The following is a 22,093-nucleotide window of genomic DNA, read 5'->3' as shown; positions in this document are numbered from 1 at the left end:
GACTTTAAGTGGTAAACCAACATTTATTTTTTGTGTTCTGGAGACAAGGTAAAAAAGCTTCATGTTCCCAGAATTTCCACATCAGTGCAACCAATGAGCTGAATGTGAAAGGCAAGGGGGCAATAAAGACAGGTTCCAGTTCAACATTCACATAATTAAGATAAGTCATGGCCAATTTAAATAAAATTGTAAAGTCAGTGATTTTTTTTCACTGCTACCAGCACTTTGGGCTAAATGGGCCATGCTTTGACAGAATTGCTGAAAATAATGATGTTGGGAGGCAGGACAGCTGTTAAGATGGACATTTTGTCTTGCAGGTAAGCAAAATTTGGAGTAGACTTAAAATAACTCAAGGGCTTAGTGCAATTAGAGAAATGGAGAGGGAGAATATATTTCAGAAAAGAAGGTAGAGCTGCCACCTTCTTTCTGATGTTAATGAGAGTAGGAAATAATGTGATTAGTCAGGATTTTTAAAGGGATATGTAAAAATTTTACTGTAATTCATGTCACCTATACAGCTCTTTTGTGCAAAATCCTAGAAAATCAAAGTTTCTCACTGTGCACTGTATTTTTAAAGCTCTTGGAGAAGAATAAAGATGCTTTCAGAAAAACTATGCCTTTGTTGAGGCCTCATTTGTTTTGAGACAGAAATTCAAACTTGTAAGTTATGTACTAAAGGCATAACGTTTTTGTCATAAAAATTTGCAGTGTGTTTAACATTGATTTAAGCACTGTACTCTTCTGTACAATGCAGACTTGTAAGTGAAATACTTACATCTGTAAAGCTGAAATGTACAGTCAGGGCTACTAACAACACTCCTTGTGGTCAGGGCTGTGTTCATTTTCCAAGGAGTGCAGGACTGGAGGATGATAATTCCTCCTGCTCATCAGAACAAACAGGGTGTGATGCAAAACTTGAAGGATCCCTTAAAACTAATCAAAAACTCATGTTTGTCACCAGTCCTGAAATCACCTGTTTTCTTCCCCTATTTTGTAGCTTATTTTTGTTTAGACTCTCTTGGAGCAAGTGGAGTTATTACCAAAATGTACCGCAAGTTTAATAATTGTTTTAAAGACTTCCAAAGTCACACTGCTACCTTAAAGGGCTTGTAGCACATTTAAAGTGTTAATAAAACACTTTCTGTTTATTTTCTCTTAAACCCAAGGTGTGATTGAAGTTACTTCCCTTGTTCTGCCTTTTACTTGTCCTGTTTGATAACCCTGAACATGTTCCTCTCCTTGCTACTGAGGTTGTCTGTGATAATAATGACCAATTTTAGCAAAAACAGCAGAAAAATTATGAATTAAAAAAAACTGTATAAAAAAACAGTGGGTTTAACATCTATAATTAATATTCCTTTTATCTAAATACTTTATATGTTAAGATGATTAGGGAGAAAATCCCTATTTCTCCGTGGTTTGATGCCAACATCAGAGGCTGGTACTGCAGCTGGTTTGGGGTAGGAAAATACAAACCTAAACAGTAAAGTGTTTATTAGATAAATATCCTGTTTACCTGAACATATGTGAGTGTTTGTTCAGCCTGTTTGCCCAAGGCTCATTGTATTAGCAATGAATATTAATATTTTCACAGTCCAGGCTCACATTGCTCAAATACTTGATAAATAAAACTGAAAATTACTGATAAGTATCGGGTGCAAGAGGAATTTGCTGGAACCAAAATATTCCTGTGCTAGGTAGAACATTTATGTGAAGAGGTTGGAGGGACCCCGGCCTATAAAACTCTCCTGTTCCATAGCAGGATGGCTCCTGCCTGCATGTCTCATGTCTGGTTTTCAGTTTGTCACGTGTGATGTTTGAAATGGCTGTTCATTTTTAAAAGAAAAATGAAATTAATTAATACAGAGGAATTAAACTTTTAAGTTCATTTTGCTGCTTTCCTCACCCCCAATGATTTTTTGTTTTCTCTCTACCAGTGCAGATGTGAAAGAATAATAACGTTTCTATTTTAAAATGCTAAAATACTTGTTTTTTTGTGAATGTGTATAAAGATATTCATACATGGGTATTAATATATCCATACATATGGTACATATATACCCTATATAAAAATTTGCTTGGGATTATGAACTTACCACTGACTTTTTTATTGCCTTCATATCCTATCCTGAGATTCCTACATAATATAGAATCAGACTTTTACTGGATGATTTCTCTTTCCAGGAAGTTGACTTCCTGATTTGCTCTATCAATATTTTACTTTACTTGTTGCAGTTTCAGCACATAAGGTGAAACCAGGGAACAACCTACAAGTACCAGTATCCAAATGAATTTATTTGAAAAGAATTACTTTAGATTGGCTACCCTCTTCTCCTGAACACCAAAAATATGATAATGAGTGTAATTAAAAGCTGAGTAAAGGAATGTGGACTGAGGGGGAGAGAAAGAGACAAAGTTTCTCCTTGCTTCTACATAAAGAAATTGTGCAACTACTGTGCTCTTCTGTTGTGGAATTCAATATTTCTCTTTTAAACCTATGGTTTTTAGCAAAGCTTTGTAGCATAAACCCATTGAAGTGTACAGCACGCTTACTCTCTTTAAGATAGGTTGCTTCTTGTAATGGTGGTTGTTTTTTGTTGATTTTTTTTTTTTTTTTTTTTGGACACCTCTGCTGATCACAGGCTGGAAAAAGCAGCACCATCATTCTGACTTCCTAGTTCTTACTAAATCCCTTCCTGGCTGACATTAGTGTGGGTTTGGGGACTTAGTGAAGAACTGCTCTTTTTTCACCCAGAGTATCAAGTATTCAAAATCTAATAAATTTGGCTTGATTCCTTGTTTAGAAGTGTGAATGAAACACCTTTTTTAGGTGGAAGATGTGCTATGAGGTTTTACTGGAGCCTGTGATTCCCTCACTGTGCAGTACAGATCCAGAACTGGAGAATATGTCCATGTCTCTAAAACACCACAGTTTGACATATTCCTCTTTCATCATCGGATTTCAAAGCAAAATCTGCAGCCTTGCTGTTCTCATGATCAAAGAGCTCCAAGAGCTGTTTACTAACTCTGGAGAAACAGCAATGGTACAGGAGATTGGAAAGACAAATATATGAATATGGAGAGGTTACAGGAGTATTGCTGGAGCAGTCTTTCTTCTTTTCCTGTTTCTTTATTTGGCTTGATCATAGCCAGCTGAGGAAGACACAGCTATGCCAAGTTTACCAAGGACAAATTAGACCATGTCTTTTCTGTTGCAATTTGAAATTGTTTGCCACAAATTATAAAGCCAGGGAGGAGCACAGTGCAAGCAGGGGCAATGGTGATCCTGTCAGACTTCTCTGGGTTTTTTGTTTGAGTGCCAGCTGTGCCAGTCAGGCACTGACACATAACCAGTTGTCTGTGCCTGTGAAGATTCTGCTCTTGGATTTCTTTGAGAGCACCTGTGAAGCTGAGATCCATGCTGCACTTCCATATGCAGCCTGAATTTTCCAGTTTATTTTTTCTAATGAAATAGCAGAAGAACTTGGAGAATTTTTAGTTCTAAGTGATTCTTTTCATCCCTTCTGTTATATTTTAGATATTGTACCATGATAATACTCCTTGGACTTTTCTCTTCAGCTGTCTAGTAAGGAATTTATCAAATTAAAGTTTACTTCTCTCCAGTATTTCTATTCTAATGCTTGGTTCTCTCTGCCATGAAGAAAGTGCTGAAGTACTGACCCATCTATCTGGAAATATTTTCTTCCTCCCAAACACAGCTTGCTGTAAACTTCCAGATAAACATGTATTCTAAAGGAAAATCATTAGACTTGTCATGTAAGACATCAGCATTGCTCAGCTGTACAGAGTGGGCCAACCCCCCCCAATTCTGGAATCCTAGGATGCTGTGAAGGGAGAGGTCACTGAGTTTGACTATTTAGCTGGCTGCTGTTTCTGTTTGGGTTGCCAGTGGGTTTTTTAGGGACAGCCTGTGTGCTTTCCTATCTGCTATGCACAGAACCCACTCGCTGCTGTAGCTGCTACCTCTTGAGCAACTGATTGCTGCTGTGCCTGACACAGGAGAGCTGTGGGAACTCTTCTGTGAGACCTAAAAGTGGATGATTGATGCCTGAGAAACTTGAGCAATCACAGAAAGTGTCTTCATTAATCTTGAAGGCCTTAATTAGTAGGATTAGCCAATTTTGCTGAAGCCATTAGAGTAGTTGACTATAAATTGTAAGGCTGACCCCTTCCAGCAGTAACAGGAAATGGTTTCCCACTGAAAGTTTGTTATATCCTACAATAAGGTTTGATGTAGATATAACTTCCATTTTATGTGGTATCAGGACAGGTTACTTCCTGAAAAAAGGGAAAAAAATATTTTTGGTGTGCCTTTAACAGATTGACGGTTGGATAATGTACAAAGGGCTCCTCCTCTTGAACAGATTTCCCAAATTCCCTTCTGTGGCTTGAGCATAATCACCATAAATTGGCTGTCTTATCCTGAAAGGAATTAGTATGACTACTTCCAGACATTGCATATAAATTTATAGAATGATTTAGATATCATTTTATTGCACCTGGCAGAACACTTGATTCTTCTAGGATGTATCTAGTTGTGAGCTCTGTACATCTTTCCAAAAGATTGCAATTGCAAGAGTGCTGAAAAGAGGAAGAAGGGCTAATGAAGAGACTTAGATTTACTTGGCCAACTGAAAGAAGTGAACCTGGAGAGAGCCAGCTCCACTTCTCACTCAAGGGGAGAGCAAGTCCTTACTGAAGGGCTTGTGGACTCCTGGGCTACTGAAGCTGAAAAGGTCAGATTATGTTTCCAGGGGATGAACGACTGCAGGGAATCAGGAGAATAATTCCATTTTACATTCATTTTTTCCTCTGCCTTAGAGAGAGACTGGCAATATACCAAATAGCCACTTTTGTTTCCAGATAATGGTGATACTTTCCAGCGGATTGTCTTCTACTTGGTATTTTTCAGATTGAAATCAGCAATGGAACACTTGATACAAACTTACCTAAACACATCCTGTAGTCCTGATAGTCTCCACCTCTGTAATTTAGTATTTTAGTTTGTGGAATAAGTCATGCCTTAAGATAGGGTGTAGTTATCCCTGATGAGAACAGGAAGCCAGGTTTTGTGGGCCTGCCTCCAGCAGGAACCTGCATTCCAACCTTTATTTTCTTCATATAGGTTTTTATGAAAGACGTGACATTTCTCCTTCCTTCCTCAGATATTATCATAATGGGCTGTTAGCAAAGCAGAAATTCCTGCTGTTTAGAAAAGCCCACACAAATGGTGGTGGTTATATGGAACAGTGCCGAGTTCAAAACTTGCATATCTGTCTGACCCTTTATCTATTGGTCAATCTGTAAAATTATGGAAATTGCAACAGCTCTGCACAGTTCTTGAGCCTTAAGTTGTTAAGGAAACTACATGAGCTGATGAACAAGCATGTTTTCTAATATCTACTGCTTGAGTAAAGCAGAGATTTACATTGATATTTTGACCTGAAGTTTTATGACTGTGCTCCACACAGAAATGTCCTGCACTTGATAGGATGCCTTTTACATTTAACTTTGTCTGCAATGAATCTTGGCCTTAAACAGCCCAAAGTCAAAGCAGGGTTTGCCTATATCAATAATGAGCTATTGATTTTAGAATTACTACTTTTATTACCATCATGTGGAACTGGCCATATTCTGAGGACTCGTCTCTGAAATGGAAGCTATTTCATTTTGGTTTGGGATGGGACAGAAATGGACTTCAGGTATTTCACCTGTTGAAATTTGGCATATCACAGATAACAGGGGCTGCTTGGTCTCACACAGAGCTGTGCATTGTACTGAAAGAGCCTGGGAAGAAATTCCTCTTCTTGCTTGAACTCAGGCCTCTAAGCAGGCTCCTAATGTAATGCCACCTTCATTTGTCACTGGTTGCCTTAGCCTGTTCTGCTGCTAGGTATTTACAACACCTTCAGGATCAAAAAGATGCTGCCAAGAAGGCTTATGGGGGAGAAATTTTGACCTAGTTTTACATTTGGCACCATTTTGCCTGCCAGGAGCAGGTGGCCTGGGAACAGACCTTTGGTGGAGAGTCCACCCTGGCTGGCACCGAGAGCCCTGGTGTGGCAAAGCAAGCAAAAAGCAGCACTGCAAAGAGTCAGAGGTAAAACTCTGCCCTTCTTCTACCCCTTTTCTTGGGAATGCAACTTTTCTGGGAGAAAGGGTGTGCAGGTTGGAAATTCAGTTAGTATTTTTGGGTGCTTCTGTGCCCCCCTTTTCCTGCTGCTGGTTCTTTGCCCTGCAGCACTGAGGTGTTTGGGGAGAATCAATTTGCTTTCTGTGGTTGCTTGAACAAGTTTGAGCTACTCAAGCCATAGGATTTTTGCAGGTTTCCTACTCCCAGGGAACACAATTGAGAAGAAATGCTACACGTCTGATTTTTTCAAGCCTGTCTTTTTACTTTCCAGGCTGTAATGCTGTTCTCATTATAACTGCCACTGTATATTAGGAAGTTGTATTTGTCAAATAATAGAGATCACTTTGTGTGTTTTCTCACAAAAAAATCATGTGCTTCTCCCTCCCTTCCCTCTCACCTCCCCCTTGCATGTAACTTTGTAAAATGTTGGCAGTTTGCATCCCCACTTTCAGTACATGAACTGAAGCATAACACTGGTTAGTTTCTGGAATAGATGTGCTGTATATGAGAAGAAAATCAGAAGTGGTTTTTATACCTTTAATCTGTACATTAGAATCAAGTGAGCCTGACTTGACAATGCCCATCCATTTCATTAGCTGGCTCTGGAAGGATCCTGGATGCCTTTTTTTTTTTTTTTTTTTTTTGGATGTAGAACAGGAGAATTGATCCTGAGTTTCCTGAGCTGATAAACTTCTGAATTCTTGAATTCTGTATGGAAATGAAATGACACAAGAGTAGGATTTGGGGAGGGGACACGAGGGAGTTCTTTGAACCAAACTCTTGCTATAATTAGGATCTCAGAAGTTGCCTTCTAAGCTCTATTAAGCTATTGATTGGTTACAATGTAACTTGAAGGGAATAGGTTTTATTAATTTGACCAAGTATTAAAAAAAATTACACTGACTCTTCAGTGGATAAGTACAGGAACCCACCTTGAGAACGTGATGGTGAAATGAGTGAAATAAGCCAATGCACTGGCAGGAGCAGTCAGTTTCTAGAATAACAGGATGTTGATGGAGAGCTGCAGTGGGCTCTGAGAGCTGCATATTCCATCCCATCCTGATATCCCTGAGCAGGAAGGTGTTGAGCTTTCTCAAGAAGCAGAAGTTTTTTACCTGTAAGAACAGGAAATGTCTGAAATGCACAGTAAATTACAATAAGTTGAGAATACAAAAACTTTTGGTGCTGATGGAGACCGTCTCTTGCCCACAAAGTCACTGCTGTGGCAGTTTGAATTTATGTGTGGTGTTAAACACTCTGCAATTTGGAAGATAACCTTACATCATCGCTTCAGCAGCCATAGGAAGTTTCATCCCGCAGAGTTGGAAAGGCACCAAAAGGATGGTCTGTGATGCACAAAAAATCTGGAGTTTGGAGGCTGTCCATTGGTGTCCTGATATAATCATCCCTCTCTTTGTTCAGAGCTTTAAATAAAAAGGTCACAGCAATTTCTCTTTATTTAGTTTCCTCCTCCCCCTGGGGATTATTAATGGCCCTGAGGCAGATCTAGTCTCTCCTTGCATTCACTGCTTTGGGGACTGGATTCTGTACCAGACCAGTGGGAACAGAAGTTGGCTAGTAAAAAATTAAGGAAAGCAAACTTGCTCATACTCTTTCTATCTGAACTAGTTCTGTAGGTATTTTAAAGCAGCATAGTTTGCAGTGCTGACAATTCATGAACTTAACCCCTGCAACTTGTGCTATGCAATTGGTACCCAAAAGAGCATTGAAATTGTTTTCTTTTTTTTTCTTTTTGATTTGAGCTTATTTTTAGTAACTTCATGTTTAATGAAAGCTATTGAACACCAGGCTTTTGCAGATCATTCCCTGTATCTGAAAGGTCCCATTTTAATGTTCATTTTGTGCATTTTCTTCATCTACCTTCTACTTCTATCTTAACCAATGAGAGTGAGATTCCTAAGGCTACTTTCTCTTTAAGGGAATACTGCTTACATAAATAGTCCTTTACACCATCTCCTTGTTTTATTATATTAATTGTTTATCAGGAGACAGGAAATATTCCTTAGAAAATGTGTTTTCCTGCTTGTGCATGCCTTGTTACTATTTCAATTATGCAGATTCTTGATGCTGTGGAAATTTGTGCTTGATGACGCCAAGGCAGCTGCACGTTGTTAGCATTGTAGGCTGTCAGATGATCATGTGGGATTCTTGCAGCATGCAACATTCAATAGGATTGAAAAAGGGCTTTTGATGCAAGGCATAGCTTTCAGAATATATTTGTGCCTTTTAGTTAGCTAATAGAAAATCATAATTTATTATCTTTAAATTTAAAATGCTGCCTCATTTTTCTTCTGGTTGGTTTCATTTTGGCTTCACTAGAAGATGCATCTGGTACATCCACGATTGAGGAGTTTATTAATGATACTGTCGTTCAGTTCACTTTTTTTCCTTTTAGAGTCCTAGCTAGCCCACAGATTACATGATCACATGTTCATCCAGTCATTCATATAGAACACAAACCACCATGCATGATTTCTTCTTCTTTCCTTTTCCTCTCTGCCTTTTTTATTCCTTTTAAGTTGCTTTGTCATGTTCTCTTTTACCATCCAGCTTAGTCTTTGTCTTCCCCTCGCTGCTATTTGTTCTATATTTTCCCATGCTTGGTTACTGAAATATTATTTGATTAACGGGCTGTGATGATGATGAACCTGCACACTGGAGGAGCAGCTACTACAGTGGTGATGAAGGGATGTAATAATGGTCGCTATCCTCGGAATTCTCTCTACAGTGACTGCATAATAGAAGAAAAGGCAGTGGTCCTGCAGAAAAAAGACAATGAAGGATTTGGATTTGTGCTCAGAGGGGCAAAAGGTATGTGCTTCTGTGTGTGTGAGTGTGTGTGTGTGATGTGCAGTAGCATGAAGAAATTTATACATCTCGGAATATAAGCAGGAATTATTCTTGGTGCACTTGGTTGCTAGACAACAGGATTCTCTGTATGCTATACTACTCCGATGGATTTCGGTGCCTTCTCTGTGAAGCAGTTTGCATTTTTACATAGGAGAAGCACTGCATAATCGTTCTGGGGGGAGAAAGTTTTGCCTGTGTTTTTCTCATGCTGGTGGATGTAGTATTTTGCCATTAATCTGTTCTGCTGTGCCATTTACTTAACTGTGGGAAACCTGCTTTCCTGATAAAACTGCTGCTTTATTTAAATGCCAGCCCGATTAAATAGGGCTGTGAATAGGAATAGACAAGAGAGGGATGTTTTGTTTAAAATAGGTGTGGATCTTCTGCAAGGTGACATTGGTGCAGTTTTAGTATGAAAATATGATCTTTTTTTGTATCTTGAGAAGCTGCACGTATGTTGCATGGCCTGTAGTGCTGCTCATTTTTAAAGCTGTTCATATTAAGCTGCACAGCACTTCTTTGTAGGCTAAAATCAATCATGGTGGCATTCCTACGAGTTAAAAAGGCATGCTATTTAATACTTTGCTTTTTAACTTGCAGTGTAGTTTGCTCCCTTTGTATTTTATAAAAGAATATATATATATGTGTGTGTGTGATGGTATGTCCCATCTCTTGCTCCCCCTTATTTCACATGGGTTCTCCCTTGCCTTGCTTGAGCATGAAAATTATTCCATGTCTTCATTCTTGGGACATGGCTTTTGCTTTCTCTGTTCCCCACCCCTAAACCTAAACTGGTGCCACCGTGGATTTGCAGGGCTGGGAAGGCTTTGCCAGTTTTAGCCAAATGAAATGCTTGGCGTTGAAGCAGGGAAGCCCAAGGCACTGCCTTATCTCTGAGCATTGGTGTGGGTTATCAGTGCTTTGAGCAGGGCTCACTCCCTCTGGCTGAGCCCAGCGGTTTCCCCCAGATTTTCTCTGTAGCAGCGGGGGCAGCTCAGGTGAAAGACTCAAGGACTTCTCTGCCTGTCTGTGTACATGACACAGGGGCAGGCAGGGCTGTCAAAGGACCAGCTGTGCCTCCTGTCCTAAAAAGTGATTTCTTCTGGTCTCTTCTTTGTTATGCACATCTAAATTTAGGAGGGGGAAAAAAATTCTCGTTGATTTTTTTTTTTTTTTTCATCCTTTGCCACCCACCCCAGCCTCCTAGTTTGGCCAGATGCTCTCTCCTGTCTCCAGCACATAATTCATTTCTAGGTGGATGTTGCCAGAGTTACAGCATTCTGCCAGGCACACAAAAGGGTTACTTGAGCCAATACTGAATATCCTGGAATATCTGAACCCAGCTATTATCTGGTGCAGCTTGATTTGGTTTTTGTCAGGAAAGGAGCAGGTATTTCCCCCTCTGGAAGGAAGACCTGTGGATTGCTGTTGCAGGGGGTTGCACTCTGTCCCCAGCATCCTGAGCTCCCATGAGGCACATCAGTCTCACTTCCAGCACCCACCATTTTTTAACCCTAAATCAGAATGGCCAATGATAGGCCTGTAGTCAAGTGGTATTTGCAAGCACTCCATAACTTTCTTTTTTTAATGTGGTGTTTATTTTTAAAGCTGACACACCAATTGAAGAATTCACCCCAACTCCAGCCTTTCCTGCTTTGCAGTACTTGGAATCTGTGGATGAAGGGGGAGTAGCATGGCAAGCTGGCCTGAGAACTGGAGACTTTTTGATCGAGGTAGGAGATCCTGAAATTTGATTCTCAGTGCTGTGTTGGGGAAAGAGTGATGTTCCCGGTGGAGAATTGACTCTGGGAAAAGTGTGGGATGCCTCTGAGCAAGTTCTGTGGGCTAACACCAGTGATGTGCTTCACTTGATCAATTTAAAACTTCATGCAGCATTCAAGCAAGCAGTGACAGAGAACAATGGTCAGGCTGGCTGGGAATTTTCTGGTTGATCTTTTTGTCCTTTGGGAATGCACTCTGAGATACCTGGGAGGTGTATTCTTAGGGTGTAATCTGGGAGGGCATAGTCTTCTTTCAGTTATTGAAATTTAGATGAATTTCAATATTTACTTAGGGTTATCAGTTCTGGTTTCTTCTAAATATTTTTAAGGAGCAACCAAAATTAATGTCTTTTTATGCAACTATTTCTGCACTCAGAAATATCCATGGTCCAGTGGCATTTAGTAACCGTGGAGAATAAAGCAAGTTACTGTGGCTTGAAATTGAATTTTTCCAACACTACTCTGAAATACAAAAAATAAAAAAAAAACCAATGAATGTTATTGCAGTAATTTATACTGCAATATAAAAAGGGTATATTTGAATACTCCATTCATGCCAAAAATATCTTAATGTCTGATATTTTGGAGGATTTTTTTGTTGGTGTTTTAGGTTTTGTTTAAAAAGTCGGCTCTCCTTTTGAGTGTTGCTGGTCTCTGGTTTGCAAGTCTACAGCAAAATCACGATTTGAGATTTTTCTTCCTCCCTTCTCCACAATCTCTTCATGACCAACACAGGGATGCTATGGTTCTGTGAAATTTGGTACTGAATATAAATCTTTTGGGATGGATTGGTCAAGCCCTGTCTGTAAGAGCTATTGATTTTGCATTACTTGATGTGTTGTTCTTCAGGCTCATGTATGGTTTGGTAAAATACTTCTGGTGTTACAATATTTATTTCTGCAGAGCTGGCTTTTGCACGCAGGAGAGGGTACAACATGCAGCTTTTTTTGGAGTGTGCCTTGAACTCCCGTGGTGATTGAATTTAAATAGTTGCACCACTTCCTCACACTGTAGCCATGAAAGACCAGGTTTTGCAGGCTTCTAAAGTAAATAGATATGCATTTTTATCTCAGTCTTCAAGCATATTGCTTGCTGTTTGTTTACTTAAGAAGAAGCATTTAGCATTAGAGACCAGCTTACAAATGGAACTGCTGCGATATCTGGGCAGGGATCCTTCCAAAGCTCTCCCTGTTCCTGTTAGGTGGGGTTCTGAAGCAAGGCTCTATTTTTGGAGGTGGGTTTCTTCTTAGGCTTTTAATCCACAGGAAATATGAAGAGTCTGTGCTGGCAGATTGCACAGATAGCATTGATGGTGAACAATGTGCAATTTAATTCCTCATGGAATGACAAATATGCCCATGAATTTTTTTTTTTTAAGATCTTTGAAGGGGTGGAAGAAGGCTGGGTAGCTGATTCTGCACAAAGCTTTACTGGTTTTTTTTTGCAAATGAGAGAAGAATTAAAATTAATTGTCTAGACAATTTACTCCTAGCCCTTGCTTAGAAGAGCAGCTAAACATGCACATACAGTGCTGAATCAGGAGGACATTAATCCATACTCCAGCATATTTGTAATTAATTCTGAAAGAAGCCATTATTACATGCAAATCAAATCCATTTCTGTGTAATTTATGTTCATCGGGGTTATTCCGTTCTGAATTTTGCAACTTAATTAAGAGGATATGATAATCCTGAGAAATGACAACTTGGCTGTTACAGGAGCCTTTTCTGTTGGAGAAAGGCAGGATTTTTTTTTTTCTGTTTTATGGCCAACATGCAGTGCACAACCCTGGCTGGATGGAGAAAGTAACTTCTTTAGAGATATGTACAGTGATGCAAAAGACTGTTGAAATAGAAGTCCACCTGCACTTCTAGGAATGCCAAACTACTTTATCTTTTGTGTTGAACTAAAAGATTTAAATTTTCACGCCAGCAAGTGGTTGTCGGCCCTGGTATAGTAAGCCTGCCTTGCTGCTAAATGATTTCTCCCACGACTCTGAAGTTTATACTTCTGTGTGTAAGTGCCACCTCAACCATTTGTAAGTAATATCAGGCATTTATCATAAATGTCACATGAATAATAAAAGAGTTAATGGGCAAGCAGGATCCTAATTAATGCTGTTTGTAACACTTGTGGCAGGCGCTGGGCATTAGGGAGGGGCGAGTCCAGTTTGGCAGGGAGCAAAATGAGAGGCAGAGCAGATGCTTCGTTCTTGCTTGTGGAGGTTTGGTGGCTTGGGGTCATGGAGATGAGGGGAACCTCACTGTGGAAAGACAGGTTTGACAGGGAGATAGATCCTTTCTTTGCAGAGAACAAGGGTAGGAGGACAGGGCACCATTTCTTTGTGTACAGTTATAGTCTGGAATCTTCTGGAGGAGGGAAAACTTCAGTATCAGCTATGAGGTATTATAATAATTCATGTTTGGGGTTGATATATGTGAAGCAGAACAAATAAAAGATCCATACACAAAAGGAAGAAAAGGTGCTGTCTTGCTCCAGCAGATAAATGGAGTAGGGATTACCTGGAACAGCTAGCATTGGTATCATATGACTGAGTTTTTATCAATAGTGCAGTTTCCTGATTTGTCCAACCTGTACAACTAATTTTAACATGAGACTTCAGAGATGAACATTACACTTGCCCTTGGAAACCGTGCTCACAGAGTCTCCATGGAAATTTCTGACAGTGTGTGGTTTGTCTCCTCCTCGCTTCAAACCCAGCCGTGGTTTTTGTGATAGAAATTGTAAAGTGTGTAGTGGCTTTCCTGGATAGAGCACAGGGCAAATGTGCTGGAAAAGTGCAGGAATAGTTTTAGAGCTGAAGGAGTGAGCTAGAGGCAGCTGTCAATAGATATGGACTTTCATAAGCAATTTAAGAGATGCAAATTCAATGTGATTTTTTTTTTCTTAGCTCTGATGAACAATCAGAAAACAAGGATGGTTATGATTTGGTTGTTATAACTGACATTTTACAGCTTGCCCTATGTGTTATTTTTCACTATTTTGGTTGATGTTTTCTTGAATCTTGATATCAGCCTGATTAAAATGATAGGTAAAAATAAATCAACATATTAGGCCAAGTGCTAAATACTACAGTCACCATTAGAAAAGGGTTTAAAAATTACAACCATCACTAATTCCTTTGTAGGTCATTAATAACTCATCATGACTGGATTTCTATATTATAAGTGCTCAAGTTTGGAAAAATTCAGAGTTCTGCCTTGAGACATGACTTCAAGAATTCTTGAAGGTGGGGTTGTATTGGAGATTTGCTTTGATGACATAAACAAGTCTAACCATTTTTGAGTAAAGAAATCCATTAAACTGGAAGGCCTGTTTTAACTCAGAATAGAGTTTTGTGGAGGGTTTTAATGTGGTAGGATATATATTGTCTTTTAAATTTAACCCCCAGTGGATTGCTAACTCTTTGTTCTTGTTTTCCCCGTGAGTGTGCAGCTGTTCTGCAGGTGTTGCCTGATGTGGCTCGTGGGGATTTTCCCTGTCACACAAACAATAATGCTACAATATCAATATCCAGTAAGCCAGGTTAATTTTGCAATATTTTACCAGAACAATGCATTTGTTCTCTAAATGAGGCATTTCAGTTTGCATTATTGTGCCATAAAATCCCTTATTTTTCTAGATAAATTGAAATGTTATTGTCTTTGGAATAGCTATATAAAATAGCAATTTTTGGCTGCTTATTTACATTCCAGTTAGTATGTAAACTAGACAAACCTGGTGAATTATTCATTTAAAAAATAAATACAAAAGGGCAAAATTCAAGGTTTAATTTGAGGATTAAATCCAGAGATGGTAATATAAGAGATATCATCATTTTGCTGCAGAACTCTTCAGATGGTATTTGTACTAAAACATGCAAAGTATCTGTAGTATAACTGCCTGCATTTCTTCATCCTCAAAAGCTTATGCAATTTACTAGTACAAACTTTTGCTTAACTGATTTCAAGTAGAAAATAAATGTTTTATTACAGACAGCATTGTTTTATCATTGTATTAAGGATATCTGTCTGCGTGTAAGAATTTGCAATAAATGTTTAGGGAGACATTTAAAAAAATCTGAAATATTAAAAAAAAACCTAAAAAAACCCCATCTTCATACACAAATAAGCCTATTTAGCAATGGTTTTATTCCAATAAGCACTTTATACAAACTTCAAAACAGTTGTAGGAAGTAAACTTTGGACTTTATTGTTGTAGCTTAAAGCCAGCTATTACTGATTCCAATCCTTTTAGCAAGAAAGAAACCTTCCCATCCTCTGATAATCTTCATTCATTACCCCCTGGGGATATTTTCTTATTTCTAGTGTAAGCTCTGCTTGCTTCTACTACCAGATAGAAATCTAAATTTATTTGGTTTTTTTTTTGTTTTGTTTTTGTTTTTTTGTTTTTTTTTTTTTCTCATGGGCAGATTCATGAGACCCATGATACTTTTTTCTCTCCTGGAAATAAGTGGAGGCTTTGTTGATGGCTTTGTATGAACCGGGATTCTCATGCTGCACTGAAAGTTTTCTCCTCCCATCCCAGCAGTGTGGACACCAGCTCCATTTTTAATAAGAGTGTTGTCACACTTAGGCCTTTCTAGGGGACCAGCAGAGTCAGGTCCACATTAGTTCAGTGTCTTGCAGGAGGGTTTTTTGTTGCCAACTTGGCTGCTGCTCCTGCCCAGCTGGGGAGCCTCCTGTTTGGCAGGAGAACAGCCAGGCTGGGAGCTGCTCTGTTCCTAGACAGCACCTACCTTGGGTTTGGATCGACTCTACAAACATCTTTTTAATGATGAGGGCTTTGCCAAAGCTGCAGCAGCACTGCAGTGTTTGAGCTTCTGGAGAGGGAGTTCCTGGCCAGGGCAGGGGCTTGGAACTGGATGGTCTTTGGTTCCTTCCAACAAAAACCATTCTGTGATTTTTTTTTTTTTTTATATATGTACATAGCACCAGGCTGAGCACCACTATTTTTAAATCTGTATATTTAAATGGCACACAATTTGATTTAACCAACCATTTGAGGAAAAAACTTATTTCTATTAACCAGTTACTCATCATCCTCTTGGTGACATCTGTAAATTGTCTATTAAGCACCAGTAAGCCCCTGACACTGCTAAAATGCAAGCTCTCAAGTCCAAAGAAAATTTTCTTCCTGTTTTGCTTTTGGAATTCTCCTAGCTCCTGATATACTGGAGGGTTGGGACAATGGGCTCTTGGAAAAAGAGCAGCTGTGGTGTAAGTGTGGAACAGCCTGGTGTATCTGTGCAGCGTCTGACTGAGGGAATTAATTTTTCACTTAATGGAGAAGTGTTTTACTTTCTCTCCACTTAAACTCAGTAACTGAGGGTTTGGGTAGGGGTTTTTTCTTAATTTGTTTTTAGACGATGGTGGCACCTGAGTGAAATTATTGTGCTCTCAGAATGCTTTGGATGTGCACAAACCCACTGTACATAACTGTTTCTGATTGTTCTTTTTATCTGTTTTTCACGTGTATCCTCTAACCTGTAGGAAGTGACGGTGTTCCAAATGTGCCAGTGTGATCATTAAAAAGAGGAACAGATCAGGTTAATTTAAAAAATACATTATGAAGACTGTTTTCTTTTTTGACATAGATGGAAATGGGCAGACAAAAAATAATATGGTTCTTAAAGGATCTCAGTTACTCATACACAAGCAAGTAATATGTTTAAAAATAAGAATAAAGAGCAGGCAAGAATGAAAGCCCTTTTCTTTCCAGGCTCTGAGCAGAACTGGGAATCATTTTCCTTTAGCTTTGACACTCCATGAGGTGTATACTGGACTCCTGGTTCCCCAAAATTTAACAAGTAGCTCTTTGAAACTCAGAGCTCATTTTTATGCTTCTTTGAGAGGGGGATTTGCAAGAAATTGTGATAACAGCAACAACATCCAGAGCTACCTCTGTGTTCATTCAGTTCTCCATTTTCAGTTTTAAGGCATTTTGGCCTGGATGCCACAGTATTTTAGCAGAATTTCTTGACATTCCTCTCCTGAGGGATTCTGCCCAAGCTCGTGGGACTGCACATGGAGTGTGGAGATATCCACAGGGAACTTTCTGACTCCTAGTGAATTTGAAAACCACTCTTTCCCCAAATTCCTACTACAAAATTCTCTATAAATAGCAAATTTGTATAAAGCTAAGCTGCTTAGTATAAATAGCCACTTCTTGGCCACCTAGAAGCCATCCAATGGCGTCCAGCCACCTTGGCCATCCTGTAATTCACATAAAGCTCAGCTCTGGATGGTCTTTACTTGTGCAAAAATCTGTCCAGACTCTCTTCAAATAGCACAGGAACAATGCATCTCTTCCATTTCCAGCTCTCAGATGCTGAGGTTAAGTATTAAAACTAACACCAAATAAATAAATGCCATTTTTGTGGTGTGGTTGAGCAATTACCAAGACATTCTATTAAAATTAATTTCCCTGAAGCTCGTTAGCTTTTTTTTGTCTCTGGATACTATGGAAACCTGATTGCTGGATTGGAGCTATATGAAAAACACTACTTGTTCCTGGTATTTAAGGAGAGAAAATACTGTTTCTTTTAATCGCAGGATGTTGCTACAAACCTGAAAAACTGCAGGTGAGGGAAAGCAGATGAATTGTTTTAAATGGTGGAGAATGAATTGGCAAACTCCTATTGCTTAGGATAGAACTAATCTAAAAATCTGGGATTTTTCCTTCTTTATTTTCTTTGGTTTTCCTTTTTCTGGGGGAGGTGCATGCATCTTACAAGCAGGAGAAATACTATCACATGTGTTTGTCATGGTTTCTTCCTTTATCTATGGACAATTTTCTTTTTCCTGTTCTGAGACTGCCAATCAATTTGTCTGGCACTGAAATGCTCAGTTCACCTGCTGTTTGTGTTTCATGAGCCACAAGACTGTGCAGAGGTTAAAAGGAAGATTAGGAACACCTGATCATCATAGGCTTCATGAGCAGTAACCTTCCTCTCCCTCCCTATCTCAAAATTTCAAGTTTTCTGAAAAAAATAGCTTCCCTCATGGACCCCTAATAGGCAAATATATCTTTCCTATTATCTCCAAATCTGAAAAAGCAAATGAGAACTCTGTAAGTGGACATGTACTGTATTAATTTAGGTGGTTTTGGTTGGATTTCCTCAGTGTCATCCCCTTTTAACCTTTACTGTGGAATGATTTTCCCTAAACTGTTCTCAAGGTTTCAGAGGGGTTGAATAAATCCCTAATGTTGGTACACACAGCAGGCTCCCCACTGCTTCTGTGTGGGTGCTAAGGATTGCAGAAACACTGCATGGTGTTTCTTCAGTTCAAATGGTTTGAAGACGTTCTGAACTTTTGGGTCTAGCAGAATCTCCGCATTCCTTTGATTAATATTCCTTTTATATAAAATCTCTAGCATGTGCCCTCTACAGAAGACTGGGTTCAGATTTAATCCATTAATTGCTTAAAAAGAGCAGGAGAAGGCTTCCTTCCCCATTGCTATTCTCCTGCTAAGATGGTAAATACATGGGAATATTCAGTGTTGGAGTTATCACAATAAATGGTGGCCGTCCTGTTCAGAGCTGCTGTGCTCCTCTGAAATTACTGTGCAACTCTGTAGCACACCAGTGAGGGAGAAGGTGGCTTTCCAAGGAATCCTTGCCTAGTTTTTTTTTTCCTCTACTTTCAGAGCATTTCCTATGCCTTGTGACTGTGTGGCTCAGCAAATTCATCTAATAAGCAAATTGAAATGTACTTTAAATCAATGAGATTAGAAATAACATTTTACATCCTGTTGTGCCACTGATAGGAATCTTCAGAGACTCTTGCATACAACAATGAAGATAATAATAATTTTTAACTGCCTCGTTTTTGCCTCATGTATTCTGGCAGCTGTCTGGAGAGATGGATTTCTTGTTCTCGTCTTGTGGTAGAAAATTTTCACTTTCTAGAAAAACATAATTTCTCCATGGTCAAAATAGGATCTCCTGTGTTGTCTTCATGGCCAGGTGGTGACTCCTCTGTTTTGCATTCTGGATGTGGTTGCACTTGAAGGTCTCTGAGAGCTTTGCTGATCAGAGCACTGGAAATTGTCCTGGCAAATACACAGAAGTTTCTCAAGAATGAGTGAGTGTAGGACAGGATAAGAATAGGTACCCAAGTGTTCCTTTATTTGCTGATGAAGAGAAAATTTGAAGGCATAGAAGTTTATAAAAAGATTCAATGGAAGAGTTTATTTACAGCCTGTTACAAAAAGGGTTGGTTCTGGACAAATATCATACTAAAATCTGCAGAGCAGATACAAGTCTTGTGTTGATTGTGTTGCATTTTATTTGAAAAAAATACAAACAGCAAAATGCAAGAATCCTTTTTTATTTCACCGCATCAATCTCTCCAGTATTTTTTACTGCAATTGCTTCTTCCAGAACTGTTCTCCAAACAACTGCTATTGTTTTTCATGGACTCGACCTGTGACTTTTCAGTACCAGATAGATTTGTGAGAAGACATGCTCATTGCTGACAGGCTTGTGAGTTGTTAACTGGTGTGTTTATTTACACTGGGGATGATTATGCCTCACTTTAACTCCTAAATTTTAGAGGAAATTGTTCTTAAATGACCAGCAAAACATCTATTGTAAAAGTTTCTTGGGTTTTTTTGGTTTTTTTTGTTTTGTTTTTTTTATCTAAATACACCGTATTGACTGTGCCTATTTTGGAGCTGGCTTGTACAAAACCAGATAGATTGGAAATGGAATTGAAGATGGGTTTTGTCTGGGAGTAGCTCTTTGGTTCTCATAATTCCCTGTGCATTTTTCGAATAGTTTGGAGATATTTAATAGAAATCATGTGCACATCTAAAAAAGTGGTGGTTCTTCAGAGCTGAAAATTATGTAGGCAGCTGTTATCCAAGACTCAAAGACTAGGAGTATTCATCTCCAATGCTCCTTTTCCTGCAAATTTTTTCCTGTTTCTTTGTATCCCAAGCAAGCCTCTGCAGAAGTGCTGTTCAGAACTTTGGTCTTTTTGCTCCTTTCTCATGGTATAGCCCCAAATCTGGGTGCCTGAACTTCTTCCTATTTGGTCTCCCCAAGGGATTGATCAAGGTAGTTTTCTATGGATGAGTTTTGTTCCACATGTCAAGGTGTGAAAACCTCAGGCCTGAGACCTGGTGTTTCTCTTTGGCAGCTTTGACAGTAAAGAAACTTGCCCATGCCTTTAATGGTAGCAAATAATGCCAAATTGGGCAGCTGCTGCCATTTTAAGGCTATGACAGCCACTGCCTCTTCCCCCAAGGAACAGGACAAGAAGAAATAGCCAGGGGACGTTTAGATTGGATATTAGGCAAAATATCTCCCCAGAAAGAAGGGCCTGGGACACTGCCCAGAGCAGTGGTGGAGCCACCATTGCTGGAGGAATTTAAAAACCATGTGGAGGTGGTACTTGGCACATGGGTCAGTGGTGGCCTTGGCAGTGCTGTGTTAGTGGTTGGACTCTGTGATCTTTGAGGGTTTTTTCAACCTAAACCATTCTCTGGTTCTATCCTTGCAAAGAAGTTGGGATAACTTGCAGGAGTTTAGGATTCTGTGAGGCTGTTCCCGCTTTCTGCAGTTGCCTTATCCAAGTGCTCATGTTTCAGCTGCTTCACTGGAGCTGGAAATACTGGATTCAGAACATTCCCATGGTGGATGAGTCTTCTGATGCCTGCATGTGGTGGCTGGATCCTCCCTAAGCTATTCAAGTGCTCCTAAAGCAGCACTGAATCTTGTCATTCAGACACCGACTTTTTCTTGGCCTTTTTCAAGCCAGATTGAAATGAAGGTTTGATTCATTTTGGGTAGATTAGGATCTTTTAATGTTAATATTAACTGTTGCTGAGTAGGAAGGTTGTATGGGTAGGTTTTTCCATCTCTGAAGGGATTATGTAGTGGGCAATTTCTGTCTTTAACCTTAGAAAACAGGGAAGGGCTTGGAACATAAAAATGAAACTGGTACAGTATTTGACACTGTTGTAAAAGTCACCAAGAATAGGTTTTCCACACGGAATATTGCCACCTTCCTGACATTACAGAGGAATTTTTAATGAGTGAAATTCCTCCTTCATTTGCATACTAACCCATATCTAATTGCTGGATTACTATTGAAGCTTCAGCTTGACTCTCTGAATATTAAAAAACATTTGGTATTTTAAGCAGTTTTATATTTTCTGTTTTGCTGCTTTTAATGTACAAATGAATGTCATTAATCCAATTTACATATTTCTAAAGACCTTTTGATGTAGTAAGATGTAAAAGTTGTTTATTTTTAACTTTTTGTAGTAACATTCTCATATGCAAAACTGCTGCTGCCAGGCAATTATCCACCCAGATAGTTTTAACACAGTTACTCATAATCAGCACAGATTAGTGACATGGCAGCAGTTTTTGGGAGATGTATGACCCCTTCCAAGCATTAACTTTCAAATTGACATGAATGTGCAAATCCACACTTAGTAAACTCCTCTTCTTATTTATTTGTCTCTATGGGAGAATATCAGAGGTTTGTTGGTTTTTTGCTTTTGGTCTTTTTTTGGTTTTGTATTTTTTTTCACTTCTAATATCTCAATTTTATCATATTCTATAGACAAGGAACATTTTTCTTCCTGCTTTGGATTTTGGTTTCCAGTCCATAGGGATCCGAGTAAAGAAATGCTGTCTTCAATAAAATATGTCATGTTTGCACAGCAATTTCTTTATTGTACTGCAGTCATGTCTTTGGGAGAAGTGTCTCTTTTGAATTATTATTTTAATTAGTTTTGATTCACGTTGGTTTCTGTTCTCTCCTGTGTACACTGAGAACTCTCTCAGCACAAAGTTTACTCTGAAAACTGCCCTGTTACAGTGACAGACATTAAAAAATCACTTGGTCTGTAGTTGTGGGAAGGTTCCTGCCCATCTGGTCCTTAATATACAAAATATAAAATGAGATCTTTAGTCTGCAGACTTTAGAATTTGCTTATTGTGGAGTTTGGAGTGATGTGTGCAAGCTTAGGCTCAACAACCCATTCCCAAAGGATGATCCTGCTCTCTGCAAGCCCCATCTGCTTCTAGCACAAGAAGGGGTTGATTTTATTTGATGCTTTCAGTATAGATAATCTGTATTTACAAGGCTTTGTAAGATCCAGTCTTGCTGCCTTGTGGTCATCTTTTGAGAAGTTCAGCTTTGAGTGTTTCATTCTGATTTGGAGTAAGATCCTCCAAGTAGTGGATGAGCTGCTATCAGACAGAGTGGCCAAAAATAGATGAAACGTAATATGTAATCCCAGCATC

The 22,093-nt window shown here is 39.1% G+C and overlaps 1 protein-coding gene across 4 annotated transcripts in view; it reads left to right on the top strand.

The window, feature by feature from the left end:
* The window catches only part of SHANK2 (SH3 and multiple ankyrin repeat domains 2), a 279,014-nt gene that overhangs the window by 153,350 nt on the left and 103,571 nt on the right, over nucleotides 1-22,093 (top strand). For all 4 annotated transcript variants that reach the window (XM_085581233.1, XM_085581231.1, XM_085581232.1 and 1 more), the window contains 2 exons: nucleotides 8,904-8,986; nucleotides 10,634-10,758. In XM_085581233.1, the coding sequence (XP_085437359.1) occupies nucleotides 8,904-8,986; nucleotides 10,634-10,758 (208 nt within the window). The remainder of the gene's footprint in view (nucleotides 1-8,903; nucleotides 8,987-10,633; nucleotides 10,759-22,093) is intronic.

The sequence above is a fragment of the Lonchura striata genome, chromosome 5 (genome assembly GCF_050655825.1).
Source record: "Lonchura striata isolate lonStrDom1 chromosome 5, ASM5065582v1, whole genome shotgun sequence".
NCBI lineage: Eukaryota > Metazoa > Chordata > Aves > Passeriformes > Estrildidae > Lonchura > Lonchura striata.
Note: the sequence above shows the minus strand (reverse complement) of the source record. Positions and strands in the feature narration are given on the sequence as shown.